Below are 15,629 nucleotides of genomic sequence, written 5' to 3'. Positions count from 1 at the left end.
CCCTGAAAGAACTTAAAAGAGGGAAAATGTGTTCATCAGCTAGGGTCTACGCCTGTGAAAAGAAATCTGAACAGAGAGGCTACTGGCTTAATCGATGGAGGATAAACAATTTTTTTTTATTTGTTTGGTTTATAGGGAAGCGGAGGTCTTCATCATAATTCATGGATGAAAAAACTTTCGGCAGTCCTGAGTCTTGACTGATGAAAAAAGAAAAAACACTTGCAATTGAATACTGGACGATGCAAGAGGGTGTAGCAGCTTCAATTGATTAAACAGCCGCTCCTGTGGACCGTTTGTTTATTTTCATCTTCTTTCTCGGTTCTTTTTCTATGATTTTATCAATCTCAACAGACCCACGATGGAATCAAGCATTTCAGGTGGAGCCTTTGATGGGTTGTTTTGAATCTATCTTCCTTTCCAGAGAAATCTGAACAAGTCTAGCAGAGATTTACAAGGGTTTGAATTCGTTTGATCACCCATTTCGCATCGGGTCCTCTTTTGGCTCTGAAACAGGAAAATCTTCAAGTTTAACGTTGAGATCAAAACCATGCATGATTATAGCTAATCCCAAATCCAAGACAAGCCTTGATTAACGTGTCATTTGATCTTGATGAGCCTCCCTCATCGGTAAAATCAATCCAGAGACTATAGGGAAGTTTCTTAAAAGGAAATGATGATCGAAATCGGAATCTCAGACATCTCAAAGAGCCAAGCAGATGCAGCAGCAGCAGCACTGAGAGCATAGGATTCCAAACCCCTTTTGCTTTTCCTCGAGAGCGTGTTTGGGTAAAAGGGATGGAAGAAAAGCTGGCTCAGATATCAAAACCAGTTCTCACACACGAACGCAGGAATCCCAAGCAGTGCGAAACCCTAACAGACAGAGAGGATCAGGTAAACGAGTTCAATAAAGTACGAGATGCGGATCCCATTTTTTCCCGCTCGTGGATCCTGCACCAGTTTTTTCTGGGTCAATAAAACCCAGAAAATTTTAACTTTCCCATTTGAAAAAAGAGAAAGATGAGAGGGGAGGAAGAAGAAGAAAAGATAAAGCGGGGTTAGTTAGCTTTTTTATTGTGCTTTGGTTAACATCAAGCTTTATCTTGCTTAAAATACTCTTTTCAGTGTTATGCTTTGAAACTTCTTTTCTTTTTTTGTTTTCTCGTTGGAATGTCTTGTGGATTAAGTACACCTTCGTTGAAGACAAAATAAGCTTCATTGGATACTTCTCTGAGTTACTGTGAGCTAACGAAGCTACAAGCAGTTTCTGCAATGGAGTCGGTGGGGTGTTTGCTCATGAACGGAACAGAGAAAGGATTAATTGGATCCGCCTTTTGAAAAGTGATCTTGAGCTTGTATGGTCGTCGTCCTCTGCAAGAATGAGACGATTAATCAAATCAAAGACCCAAGAAAGTTGTCTAGGGGTGTTAGAAAAAAAATGTCCTAGAATTTTTTTTCATTAATAGAATGGGAAGGAAATTTTTACTCTGGATTCTTCATAATTCTTCTTACCTTTAAAAATGCTAAAAAGGATTGACAAACCAGTTTCCTAAAATGGTTCTTGATGACTTATCTCTGGCCTTTAAACTTTTTTTTTTATAAAAAATTAATTTATTTCTAATATATATAAACACCATAACTAATTTTTCCGTTGTTTCTTATGGTGGTACAAACGCAAGAAAACAATTCCAATGACAAAAGTTAGTGCAAGGAAAAATGATTTTCTCCTCGTTTTGTTTTTCTATAGCGGTACAAATGGTCCCTAGAAAATGAAAATTCAATTTTTTATGAACTACACAGAAGTGAAATATACATACTAAAGAAAATTAACCTTGTAAAAATTGGAACTATGGTTGAACCAATGACCTGCTTGGCAAGAACCCTGACAAACTTTTGTATTAAGAATGTTAAATTTTCCTAGAGATTTTCATAATTAACATGAGATAAAATAGTTACTCGTAATTTTTTGTTGAATCAAATGAATGAATAACCTAATTCTATGTCACATATCCATCGATACTACAAAAAACCCAATTAGATATTTTTAATTATCTGATTTTTATTATGAAAAAGAATAATGTAATATCTAAAAATTTTAAATAAAACTTGGTAATTCCTACACTCCATACCTTCTAATATCATACAGAATCGACATCTAGACGCAGCCTGAACCTACTTACTAAGTCACTTTGATAATTAAAATATTTAAATAAAATAAATTATAAAGAAAAGAGGTCACTATAATGAGAAAAATACACCAATAGAGGACCCATTAAATAGCCCTAGGAAAAATATTCTAGTCTTGAGCCCAATGTGTGGAATTGATTCTTCCAGCTATAAAATGCCTCAAGTATCTTTTGCTCTAAAACCTTACCCACCAGTCAGCCACGTGTCCATTTCGAGACGATGAAAAGCAGGGATTGAAACTTGCCACTTGTCAAACTCCAGTTGGCTCATAGATTTTCCATTTGGTAATGATGAGCGCCTCGGAAAGAAAGCAGCAACCGCGTCTGAGCTAAGCCCCACTATCCGCTCCTTGGATGGTGATCCCTTTTGGAACTTGGGCCACTTTCTCCCTCTAAGCCTGTATGGGTAAGGGGGTGGTCGTCCCATCACTCAAAAGCAAAGCATATTCAAATTTTTTAAATAAATTGAAGCCCTAATAATAAAGGATTCATAAATCATTCATATTTTGGCCCTTGTTTTATTTAATCAATTTTTGTTAATTAATCAAACTTGGCAGGTAGTGATAGAATTACAAATATTTTGAGATCCAGGAAGGACGGTGGGGTTAAAAAGAAATCTAATTAAGATTATGTTGACGATAATTCAAAGATCCTTAAACTTGTCTTGTTCGAGGGAGTTTCATGTTCGTATTAAACTAGGTAAAACTTTGATTTGATATAAAAGAGAATGTGACAAAATTAAGTCATAATAAAGGATTTTCTTTTTAAAAATCATGAGAACTTTTTCCTAGGGTTCCCTCCGGTCGGCCCTTGTGGGACACCTCAATCTCTTTCTCAAGGTTCTTTAGGGGACAAGCCTCAAAGTACCTCCACTCTCCTTCTTTAGGGGTCATCCTTTACCTGTTACCACACGTAACTCATACATCAATAATAATCAATCAATAAAATCCAAATAACTATACATATATGTTTTCATAAATTAATATCAAATAGTAATAATCGATAACAATATATTATTTAATAATTACATTAATTTTATCAATTTTAATTAATTATGCATTTATGTTAGCTGAGATAAAATGATAGTATAATTTATAGTCCAAAGTTTTATATTATTTATTATCTAGTTTGTTTAATACAAACCCGATAGGAAACAAACACAAACAATTACAAACAAAAGATTTCAAATTTAAAGGGTCGGGATTAGGTTTCGGCTTTTTTTCAAAATTCTCCACTAGATATGTTGCACCATATAGGGAATGTGGTCCCTGCCCTCCGAGGAAGTGTTTGTTTCAGTGGACGGTTCACTAGTATTTTTTCTGACCGTATTCTAGTGTGTTTGTGTCAGCCACTTAACTAGATTCAGGTACTAAATTGGAATGAAACCTACCCCCATGGCCCATGCTCCAGTTTGATTTTCAAAATGAGTGGCATGCACCGTAATTCTAACTTAATCTGATGTCGTTTACTAGACACCTTTCATTCCCTTGTGGAAGTGGTAACAAACTTACAAACTTACAAACTTACAAACTTACAAACTTACAAACGAGACAAACGACGAGAGCACGTCGACAGGTTGCGGTCAGGCCGGTCGCTGTCCTCGTCAGCATTATCTGGAAAAAATGTCACCAGCTGACGTTTTCGTTACCGTTATCTCGCCGTTCAAGTGACCTAGTGTTTGTAGTGTACATATGAAAGTGGTGAAGGATTAATACATATTTTTTTATTTGCATAATCGTCTTTAAAAAATTTAAAAATTGAAGCCGTTACCGTTAGTCCGTGACGGCGAATAACTGTCGTGAAAAGTCAAAATTTCCGTTAGGTCGTTTATCATCATTCAAAAATCCAGACCAGACCGACGGTGGCAATCATGGTTTTACGACTCCCCACGGGTAACGGTTTCATTTCCCCGAAACTCAAACACGTTATAAAAACAAAGCCCCAATAAGGAGGATGTAAGAAAATTGATTACAAGTTCACTACCATCATCGAGTCGCATCTGGAGACACCGCGTGAAAGGGCCGCGAGAAAGCCAGTCTTTCGTCCTCGTTTCATTCATTAGCCCCCAGTAAAAGTGAGTCACGAAGATTGCCCAATCTCCAGTTAAAAACCAATACAGAAACAGTTGAGATTTCTTTCTTTTTATTTTATATTTTTTCTAGCAGAAAAAAACCTTTGCGGACCTGCGGTGTTGCTCACAGACTCGCTTCGCTATTAATATCCTCTCGTGGATTTCAGCGTTGTTTTCAAACTTTAACAAACGCGCGCAAAAGCAACAGCCGGAAAAGAAACTACATAAAAACCTAAATTTCTACAGATTTTTCGCCGCAAAGGCTTCGGATCATGCCCTCTGGTCTCGAAAGCGCCGCCGCTCGTGTACTATCTACGTCGCCGCGACTGTAAAGAGGAATTTGGTGATCTGTAGACTTTTGTAGTTGATGCTTGTTCATGATTAGATTGTATTTTTGCGTCTCTGCTTTTGTTGATCTGGAAATTGGATGCGGATTCTGTGTGATTTGATTGTGGTGGCTCTGATTGGGTAGAGATCTTGACTTCTTCCGGTGGACGCATAGTCGGTGGTATTCGAGGATAGATCTACGGAGTTGGAATCAGATGGTATTTGAGACGTAGTGGAGCAAAAGAGGGAAATAAAATTGGTTGAGGTAGTTGTGTTTTGAGTTTGGGCAGGAGGTTCGGGAAATCACTACGAGAGTTCAGTCTTTTGGAGATCCGATTAAGTCTTCGAGCTGATTGCTCTGTTTAGTGTAATTTCCGTCTGTTGTCGGTTTGGAGGTTTTGGATTCGTTTTGTTGTTGATAGTTTTCAGCTCGGAGGTCTATAAGAGCCTCGAATCCTTGGTAATTCAGTTGGAAGAAATCGAGAGCATGAGCAAACAGTATTTCTATATGAAAAGTAGTTTGTACTTCTTTTTACTTTTTCTTATACGTTCATAGCGCTTCTTCATCGAGTAGAAAGTGTCTGCTTTAATATGCCTAGTGAAATTGGTAAGAGAAGTACAAAACGCGAAACGTATGGAGGAAAATAGAGAATCCAAGGCCATGAAGCTCAATGAAGCTCCCAAGCAGAAGGATCGGCACATTGTTACATGGACTCCTCAGGTATACTCGAGTTTTTTTTACTCCTACAAACTCTCACGCTTCGGTCGCTGTCTCTTCCTCTGGTTCTAATTAAGAAATTTGAACTCCAGGAGGATGACATTCTCCGAGAGCAGATAAGCATCCTTGGAACTGAAAGGTACGGAGTTTTTTTGTGCAATTTTTTAACTAACGGAGATGAGTTTTCATTGAAGATTGCTTAAACTGACAGTTTCCCTTTGCTCTTCTGGCTAGTTGGACCGCTATTGCATCAAAATTTAAAGATAAAACTAGCAGGCAGTGCAGGAGAAGGTGGGGTCGCTTATTTTATTTATTTATAAATTAAGGAATTTATCCAAAGTTTTCCTTTTCCGTTTAAGCTGATGAAGAAGGTGCAACTCTGTTTCAGATGGTACACATATTTGAGTACAGAGTGCAAGAAAGGAGGATGGTCACCGGAAGAAGACATGCTCTTGTGTGAGGTAATACCTAATAGGTTGCATGCTTGAGATGAATTTGACTTGAAAACTAGATCAGGCAGCTTAGTTGCATAAGAGACGCTGCTGGAAGTTTTTCATACAGCAGATGCGGAGTGTCTTTCTACATAAGTGCAGAGAAAATCAAAAGAAAAGATACTCATGTTTTATGACTTATTCTGCCCCATAAATGTAGAACAACCCTAGGAAAACAAAAGATTCTCATTGTTCTATGGCTTATTCTGCTCCATAACTCCAGAAAAGCCCTAAGAAACCAATAGCTATTCTTTTTTCTATGGCTGATGATGCTCCCCACTCCAACAGCTTACAGTTTTTCCAAGACTAATGCTCATTTGATAATTCAGGGTGTTGTTTCTATGTCATTGTGTAACAAGGAAGCTGGCTGAGACGTCACATTATACATCTGTTTGAAAACAAAAATTTATAGCTCTGAATGGGTTGATAATCTAATTTTGCAAGGATTGTGTGCAGGCTCAAAAGATGTTTGGTAATAGATGGACTGAAATTGCAAAGGTGGTTTCAGGCAGGTAAGAGTTTTTACTCTGCTTTTGTTATTAGAATAATTATCCATCATATGAGATAGTTAACAAAGAACAGTCGGTGAAATCACAGCTAGAAGGATCTTTTACATAAAACGATGGCAATCTATTTGCTCGGCAAGGCAGCTACAAGAAAACAATAGATTGCCAACTCTTTCTTTTCCTGTTTGAGTGCAGAACGGACAATGCTGTGAAGAACAGGTTTACTACTCTTTGCAAGAAACGAGCAAAACTTGAAGCATTATCAAAGGAGAACAGCAGTTTATACATCAACCATAACAATAAAAGGGCCATATTACGAGATGGGATATCTGAATCAACAAAACCACCTAAGAAGATCAGGTGAGGAGGGGATTTAACTCTTGACTAACCAATAACATTTCAATTTTACAAATAGTATATCTCAATGCATCTAAGGACCATTTCTTTGTATGTAGAACCCATATTGTTGAACAAACAGAACAATTCGGCATAAAAGAAAGACTGCAAGGTGAATGTGGAACAGGAACACAGCTCTTGAGGCCTCCTCTTGTGGTACTTGTACAGAACTTCAGCAATACAGAAAAATTGCGATCTCAGCCTCACATCAACAATGACAACGATGCAGCCCAGGCAGTAGGTAAGCTTTTGTACTTAAGTGAAACTTAGCTGAAACAGGATAAACCAAAAAGTAAATAAGAAAACTTTAATTTCACTGATGTAGCATGTCCTTCTTTCTGAAAACAGTTGTGAGTAAGAAGCTGCAAGGAACCTTTCTCAGAAAGGATGACCCAAAGATTATGGCCTTAATGCAGCAAGAAGAACTCCTCAGCTCACTTGCACTAAGAGTTAACACGGACAACTCCAATCAGAGTCTGGAGAATGCTTGGAAGGTGATGATTGCCCTTATCACGCTTATTTTCTTGGAACGTAAAAGAGCATGTCCTTTACCTATTTCATGAGACAAAACCAGCAACCTGAACATTGAAACTTAAGTAATCATGGGGAATAAAAAAACAGGAACTCCAGGATTTCTTAATTCAAACTGAAGAGAGTGAATTGTGGAGAACCAAGATAGCAGAAATGGACATTCTACTTGATGATTTCAAGGACTTGATAGAAGAATTTAAAGGTGGAAGTCCAGGATCTCGTCTTTTATGGAGGTAACAGGATAACATTAACTTTTTTAGCACTCTTCAGCACTGTGACTGCTGACCTAAAGATTGGCGTCTGTATTTGTAGGCAACCTGATTTGCAAGAGGAATCTCAGGGAAGTTCTGAATATAGCACCTATTCAACAAATCAATCACATGAGGGAGACGATAAAATAGAAACAAATCAAGCTGATCAATGTTCAGTAGACTACAGTATGAAAAATGGGACAGAGAAAAGTGGAGTTGAAGATTGTGATGGTCACCAAAATCAGTTTAGTACCAAGACATGTGTTACAGAAGGTAAAGAATGTGGTTAGCCAACACTTATTTCCCCCTGTGCCCTAATCAAAACTTTGGATATGCAGTTTTCCTTAATGTCTTTCTTTCTAAATTTTTGGATTTTAGCTACTGTGCAACCAAGTGAAGAAGCAATAGATAGTCATAGAACTGCTCCAGTACTGCCAACAAGAGAGTACAGTTCCCCTGTTCAAATGATCCCACCATTCCAATCCTTCAAAGAGGGGATTCCAAGCCCTAAATTTTCAGACAGTGTAAGTTCATCTTCATTCTACAAGCATGATAATAATGTGCTTCAACACATTAACATTTAGGAAGCAAATAGACAAATGTATTTAAATTTCACTAGTACGGAAATAAGATGGAATTTCATAGTTTCCATATAACCATCATAGTCTAAATGCTGCATGATCTAAGCTTCTTTTGCTTCAAACATAAGATGAAACAGATAATGTTGATCAGATGTTGAAAAAATTTCCTTGCTACAAACATACAAGGACCGCATATGGAAAAAAAATGGAAGATTTGGTTGTTAGTTAAATTGTGTTAATTGGTATCTTTCTGTAAGAGATCCCTGTTTTGACTCCAGTTTTCATGCAAGCAGCCAAATAGGGAAAAGTGGCAAGAAGTTGCCTCTTTTCACCATGAACTGCACCAGAAGAATCAGGGGCAGAAATTGAATGTCCGGTTCCAAAAAACAAAAAAAACTTTTTTGAGAACCTTTCAGACTAACTTCAGAGTCTCATATCTGGAACATAATCATCAGCCAGGCCAGTTAATGGCTTGATATGGATGCACATGGAACCTGGAAAACCTAAGATGTTGTCCTTTCTCAGATCCACTCGGAATACTATCTTGTAGTTAATAAGAAACGTGATTATACTTGGTGCAAGTTAGAAGCCTTAAACTGCAACAACTCTCCTATGAGTAATTGAAGTCCATTTAAAAAAGGAAGTACTATTTACGAAAATTTTCATTTATAACTAACAATTGGATTGCTTTGGCATATTGCAGGAGCGACAGTACTTGCTAAGAACCCTGGGATTGGCATCTCCATCTGCAACTTCAAACAGCCCCTGCCAACCACCTTCCTGCCGGAGAGCACTCCTCCATAGTCTTTGATCTACCAACAAACCCATGCTTGTCTTAGACTCTATACTCAAGAAAGTTTAAGAAGCTGATAGAGCATCCTGCCTGTAACTAATCTTAGTAAGGTGTGCCTTGTTTCCTTGCCCTTTCTTGCTAGCAATTTTACCATGCTTGAAGGTCTTTCCAGTACAAATTTATTCTGTTGTTTGGTTGAAGATCTTCTTGATTTTCAGCAGTTTTTGTCCCTAAAACCCAGTAATTCTTGTGTTGCGTCCAGTCTGAGCTTGCCTGTGCTGCGTCCTGCTATACCATGCATTGAATAGTCTTCACCGAACCTGTTATTTTGCTCGGGGGGCATTTGTTTTCTAAACCAATTTATTCTTTCATCAGCATTCCCTCCCTTCAGTTATGGTTTCCGTGTCTGTCCCGTCAGGTTTCTGTCATTACTTACCAGTTGTACATAAAACAACATAAGGTCGCGTCTTGTCTTCCCGGAGTGTAAGTGTGTGTTGTCGGCTTCATTTATTGTTCAGGAAAAAACGAAAAAAAGAAAAAGAAAAAGAAAAATAGAGATACAAATAGAAAGGAGAAACCGATCCTAAAATGAAGTGTTTTGGTGTGAAAGAGTACATACTACATAGAATAAGAGGCTTTTGTTTCTGTTTTTTTCTTTCTTTTTTTTCAACCTTGTGGATGTAATTGGGTTGTTGTATGATCGCAAATATGGAATCGAATGGAAGTGAGAATCTGGTTTTGGTTTTGTGTGAACGGATTGTTCTCGGTTTTTCTTTCCTCATTTAAAATAAGGATCAGAGAAGAAAAAACACTAGTCTGTAAAGAAGAAAAACGAAGGAAAAAGAAGCAGTGACTCTGAAAGACAGAGATGTGAGGAAAGCAGTATACTTACCAAGAAGATAGAGTTGAATTGCTTCCCGTGTGCCTGCCTTATTTTTCATTTGTCCGGAAGCAAGAGGGCTTCGATCTCTAGCCTCTAGGTGACTGTGTGGGCGAAAGAGAAGGGAATGCAGTAAAATATGGAGGAGAGTCGAGACGAAAAGTGAGAAGGTTCGGTCGTGGAAGACATTGCAATTATGACGAGCTCCACTTTTCGGTGTAAAGGGCTCATTTTTAGTTTGGAAGATTGAGCGAGGGAAGGCAAAACAAAAAAAAAGGGTATCCCAGCCATTGCAAAAGAATCCAATTGATTCAATTCGAAACAGTTTCCCACCACGAAAACTAAACGCTGGTGAATGCGGTCAAATGGATTAAACCAAGATTATGAAGTCTCTCTCCCCACTTTCCACGGCATTTAGAAAATGACACAGCAAGTTTTCATTTAAGGGTAGCAAATTTTAACCCGATCCAATAACCTAATTCAAACTCGACCCATTTATTTGACTCAAACACGACCCAAGTAATAAAAATGGTCCAATATAGGTTTTATTTGCTTGACCCAAGTAATAAACATGGTCCCACACTAGGATTAGAGAGGTCGTTGTTTATATTTTACACTTATTTAATAAACGAGTAGGGTTCTGATCGACCGACCCAACTCAAACCCAAACCCACTTCCGTTTCTCCATCACTATCCAAATTTCTTTGATTGGATTGAAAGAGACCCATCCCGAATCCAAGTCATTATCTCTATCCTTGACTTCCTCGCAGAGTAGACTCAAGCATCATTTCAAACGACTCTTCGACGCGTTCGTATGAAGTCCTGAAAGTCCATAAAATTTCAAAGGATTCGCTTAACGATGGCACCTTAGAAACTTCCCTGGCCTTTCCCCTGATATATAAAATGTCTTACTGAGCTGATATTTTGTGATTTATTAGATCAGAGTGAAAATTCTACCCCTTAACTTCAAACATGCCAGCAGAATAGAAAATGTTACGTTCTTGTCCCTTGAATTTGGACCCCATAAATCGATCATAATAAAATTTAATCTTGCATTTCCTTTTTAGTTCTTCATTCTATCAATCCATAGTATTTCTAATGTTGGTTAAGGGGGAGAAATAATTAGTGAAAATTTAGAAAATCAAGGACGGGTGTATCATCCATATCTCGTATTAGCTTACATCTATCATATATGAGAGGCTGATTAATACAACCTAAAATACTAGTCGGTTAAGTGTGGAAAACCACCGCTCACAAGAGTGAACAGAACCACTCTGACACCCACCCCGCCTATTCTCTACCACCATTCACGGGATTCAAACGCGTGACATGGCGTACCCCAAAACTCTCTATGTCAAAAGGTTAGTCAATACAACCTAAACGACTAGTCAGTTAAGGGCGGAAAGTCACCGTTCACAAGAGTGGATACAATAGTTAATATTATGTTTTATTTTTTAAAATTACTTAATTAAAAATTAAACGATATTTTCTTTGACTTAAGAAGATTAATCACTTGCTTATCATCTAAGTTAACTCTCATCCAAGTACTAAAAAAAATTAAATTTTAATGGAAAAATAGATAAGATTAGGGAGAAAGAAAAATGTCATTATTTATATTTTTATTAAATAACCACGCATATTAAAATAGATTTAGAAGAAAGAGGGTAATCTAGTAATTTTGCTGTCCTTTCGTGCTGTAATTCATGCCATGACCAGGGGCATTTTTAGTGTAAGAAGAATTTATTATAAAATAAAATGCATTAAATTTTATTTCTCGGATTGCTTGGCGTGTGGTATGCAATCGTGTGAATGGTTCTCTTCCTCTTAAGCACGTGTCAAAGGAAGTCAATCGATTCTTCCACCATCGGCTTTCCTACGTGGAAGCTAATTTTCTTTTTCAATGTTATTAAAAATTAAAACAAATTTGATCCTCCTATTAATCATATTTAATTAGATTTATTAATGGTATTAGTTTACAAAATTAAAATATGAAGGGTAAATATGGCATTTCACTTACGGCGGCGAAGTAATTATTGTCAACCAAGACTATGTCTCAATGGTTACGTTTACGTGATGTAACCCGATTAATATAAATTATTTAATTCAGTAACATTAGCCCTTCGATTTAAAGCATTTGAAAAGATGAGATCATGTGGGCCCATTGAAGCCATTAATGAAGAAAAATTTAAAATTTTCCGGGAAAAGAGAGGGATATTTTAGTTATTGACAAGTTTGAATGTCCTCGTGAGTCTCCTTCGCGGAAGATCGCGTGCGAGTCTCTTATTTAACAAATTCCGTCTTCGTTTTCACTCCTGCCATCCGTCCTTCCCCGACTATTTTTGTTTTGCTGCTTTCGCAGAGTTCCCATTTCGAGAAGGGGAAAGGTTGGGAGGGCGTGGAGGTTTCATCTGTTTCTTCCTTTTGCCAACTTAAGTAAAGTTTTCTATGGTTGGAGCTTGACGGGACGGCCCTTTTGGAGTTCGATGGGCAACTGTTTGGATGCTTCAGCAAGAGTTCAAAGCTCTCAGATCTCTTCTGGTACAGGTGACACTCTTCTTCTCTTCTATGTTTACTTTTAATTATGAATATATGGCTTTCTTTGGGAAGAATTCATTTTTTTTCCAGAGTTTATCATGTTACAGTGATGGAAATTTATGTTGGATGGGTGATTTTATACTTGTCTGATAATTTTTTTAAATTTGGGAAATATCTTGCTTGTGAGTTTGGTTTAAGGTTGGAGGTCGAAGACTTTAGCCGGTCGTTGATATTTTATTCGGTGTTGGGATTTTGTATTTGCTATTGTATTTTTGAAATCTGGAGCATTTTTCTTTCTGTTGGTGTTTGATATGTGAATTGAGTTCTGTGCTCTCATGGTTTGTTTGTTTTTGAGTGTCTAGTTTAGCTTTTAACAGTGTTTTTCCTCTATCAGGTCGCTTCTTCAGGTTCGGAATGGATGTTTTCTTTGTTTTCTTTTCTTCGCTGAGGCTTTTAATGCAGATTTTGGTTGCGGAGTTGTTTCTCATTTTAATTAACTTTATGAATGTGGGTCACTGGCTATTTAGGAATGAAATAATGGAATAAGTTTAGTTAGCTTTCTTTTCCGTAGTTTCAATTGTGCTAAAATTCTGTGGCTTTCTAGTATAGATACCCCGCTGATTGGTATTGCTGACTCTCCTGATAACTTCCATTTGAAAAAGCTTTCTTGATACTTCTTTTTTACGTTTCCAGATTTAGTTTTCATCTGTTTTTTTTTTAAATTTTTTTATGTATATGTTGTTTGCTTTCTTTCCGTCCAAGTTCACTGTGAAAATGAGATGCTCTTGGGGTGAATGATAGATCACTATATCAAGTGGGAAGTTGTTTGTTAGGATATGGATGTGAAGTACAGGCTCTTTTCTCCCATTTATCTGGTCAAGTCATAAAGTTTATGTAGTTTTGATTGTTTAATGCAGTTCGGTCTGTGGTTTTGTTTGAGAAAGTTCAGCAACCGCACTGTTTGAGTGCTGCTTTAGAACTTAAGACACTTCTTGCGATTTAAGTTCTTCTCTATTTATTTTCTTATATTCGTACTTTTAGAAGGTGATTTTGGAATAAATGCATATTCCATTTTTATGCATGTGGATGTTTACATGATTTTTTTGAAGTTATACTTTTCCTGTGAATCAGGGAATATATCTAAAGAGGAGTTCTATGTTTTGTGACTATTTTATTTCTCCTTGAATTCAGAGACATCAAAATTCACCAGCAGAACAGGTTTGTCTTCAAATGGCTCAAGCTTGACTCTCCCATCTTATTGTAGTAGGAGCACTAATGATCTGCCTACTCCACGAACTGAAGGCGAGATTTTATCATCTTCAAACTTGAAAAACATCTCCTTCAATGAGCTAAAAAATGCAACTAGAAATTTCCGGTTGGATAGTCTTCTTGGAGAAGGAGGATTTGGGTATGTATTTAAAGGGTGGATTGATGAGCAAACATTTGCTGCTTCAAGGCCTGGCGCTGGAATGGTTGTTGCTGTCAAAAAGCTTAAACCGGAGGGCTTCCAAGGTCACAAGGAGTGGTTGGTAAGTGAGTTTCTCTACATTTTATTTTTATTTCTGTTATTTATTCATACGTATTAGTTAGCTTGTGTTGATTTGTGCAGACAGAGGTTAATTATCTTGGCCAGCTTTACCATCCAAATCTTGTTAAACTCATTGGATACAGTTTGGAAGGCGAGAATCGTCTTTTGGTCTATGAGTACATGGCTAAGGGTAGCTTGGAGAACCACCTTTTTAGAAGTAATCTCCTATCTTCTCATCCTTAGTTTTTAATTACTGACAAAAAATTTCTAGTTTTATGTATCTGTTGGTAGAGACAGGAGGTCCCACTTGAAGTTTTATAAACAGGGGGTGGACAAAATTGTAATGTTTTTAATGCTTTTTGGTTTAGCTCTGGTAGTCTTAATAAACATGATTAGCCTGTAGTATAGAATATATCTTGAAGAACATGGTGTAGATAAGTTTTCTCTTTTGCATCTTTCTGCCTCTCACACTGTTATGTCTTTTTGCAGGAGGGGCTCAGCCTCTTTCTTGGCCAATAAGGATCAAAGTTGCAATTGATGCTGCACGGGGACTTTCATTTTTGCATGATGCTGAATCTCAAGTTATATACAGAGATGTTAAAGCCTCAAATATCCTTCTTGATGCAGTAAGCTCTTGTCGATGCCTCTATCAACTAACAAATGGACTTGACTATCCCTCTACCTTCATTTTTGTTAGATGATTAAATAAGAGGTATAGTAGACGGACCGTTTGGTTGGTCTCGTTTGAGTTTATGGGAGGCACGAATCTCCTTGTCATGAGATTTAAGCTCTTCTTTGTCATGGACAGATCGGTTACCCTAAATCTGCAGATACAATTATACACTTCAATCATGGTTGGGCCATAAAAAATTTACCTGGTGCTATTTCCTGATGCAGGATTTCAATGCTAAGCTTTCTGATTTTGGATTAGCGAAAGCTGGACCAACAGGAGATAGAACGCATGTCTCTACACAAGTAATGGGAACTCATGGATATGCGGCACCTGAATACATTGCCACGGGTTTGTTTCTATATTTGCCGCTTCAAATGGGAATCGAAGTCTTTATGTTAATATTTGTTGTATGAGAAGCTTCTTCCTACAGTCAATCGTTTAGTTTTTTAACTAAAATGAAGAAAGCTAAAAAGTTCATGCTTACTGATTGATCAACAGGTCGTTTATCTGCTAAGAGTGATGTTTACAGCTTTGGTGTTGTGTTATTGGAGCTATTGACTGGGCGCAGGGCCCTTGATATGAGCAGATCAGGAAGAGAAGCAAACCTGGTTGACTGGGCAAAACCATACCTGAGTGACAAGAGGAAGCTATTCCGTATAATGGACTCCAAATTGGAAGGTCAGTACCCTCAAAAAGCAGCACACGAAGTCGTCACTCTTACAGTGCAGTGCCTCTCCTCAGAAGCCAAAGTGAGACCAAGGATGGCCGAAGTCTTAGCCACATTAGAGCAGCTTCAAACTGTGAAAAGTTCTTCAAATCCAGTCCGGAAGACTCCGGCAAGACACCTCCACTCACCATTGCACATCACACCGGTGGCATCCCCACTACGGTCGCCGTTATCGCCATTACCGACCTACAGGCAATCTCCACGAATGCATTAAGCTACGAAACAATTGACCCTGCATGAAGTCAAAATCTTTTCTACACTATACTTTGCTATGCATTTTGCAACATATTTTTTGGCCGTTTTTTGTATATAGTTTGGTAGGAGGTGAGGGGCTTTACTGTGCATGTTTGCCTGAGTTTTAATATGGGTGTTTGCATCACACAAAGTACACTGTCATTTATGTATGGCTTGTATTTCTGATCTCATTCATCTTTGCTT

The 15,629-nt window shown here is 37.7% G+C and overlaps 2 protein-coding genes across 2 annotated transcripts; both read left to right on the top strand.

Moving 5' to 3' along the window:
• Window positions 1-4,519: 4,519 nt before the first annotated feature.
• LOC137940518 (transcription factor MYB124-like) lies at window positions 4,520-9,595 on the top strand. Its single transcript, XM_068785627.1, has 12 exons — window positions 4,520-5,302; window positions 5,392-5,438; window positions 5,534-5,590; window positions 5,688-5,760; window positions 6,247-6,302; window positions 6,492-6,656; window positions 6,752-6,933; window positions 7,041-7,186; window positions 7,314-7,456; window positions 7,536-7,747; window positions 7,853-7,998; window positions 8,759-9,595. The coding sequence occupies exons 1-12, from the start codon at window positions 5,216-5,218 to the stop codon at window positions 8,864-8,866; spliced, it is 1,422 nt and encodes a 473-aa protein (XP_068641728.1). The 5' UTR covers window positions 4,520-5,215; the 3' UTR covers window positions 8,867-9,595.
• Window positions 9,596-12,071: 2,476 nt separating this feature from the next.
• On the top strand, window positions 12,072-15,613 carry LOC137941810 (probable serine/threonine-protein kinase PBL3). The gene is made up of 6 exons (XM_068787397.1): window positions 12,072-12,272; window positions 13,455-13,792; window positions 13,873-14,008; window positions 14,281-14,417; window positions 14,689-14,812; window positions 14,963-15,613. The coding sequence occupies exons 1-6, from the start codon at window positions 12,212-12,214 to the stop codon at window positions 15,403-15,405; spliced, it is 1,239 nt and encodes a 412-aa protein (XP_068643498.1). The 5' UTR covers window positions 12,072-12,211; the 3' UTR covers window positions 15,406-15,613.
• Window positions 15,614-15,629: the final 16 nt, after the last annotated feature.

The sequence above is a fragment of the Aristolochia californica genome, unplaced genomic scaffold, assembly GCF_029961685.1.
Source record: "Aristolochia californica isolate CCGP_79_NKW_82.1479 unplaced genomic scaffold, dmAriCali1.0.hap1 SCAF_9, whole genome shotgun sequence".
Classification (NCBI taxonomy): Eukaryota; Viridiplantae; Streptophyta; class Magnoliopsida; order Piperales; family Aristolochiaceae; genus Aristolochia; species Aristolochia californica.
The sequence above is the reverse complement of the archived record's forward strand: the minus strand, read 5'-3'. Positions and strand labels throughout refer to the sequence as shown.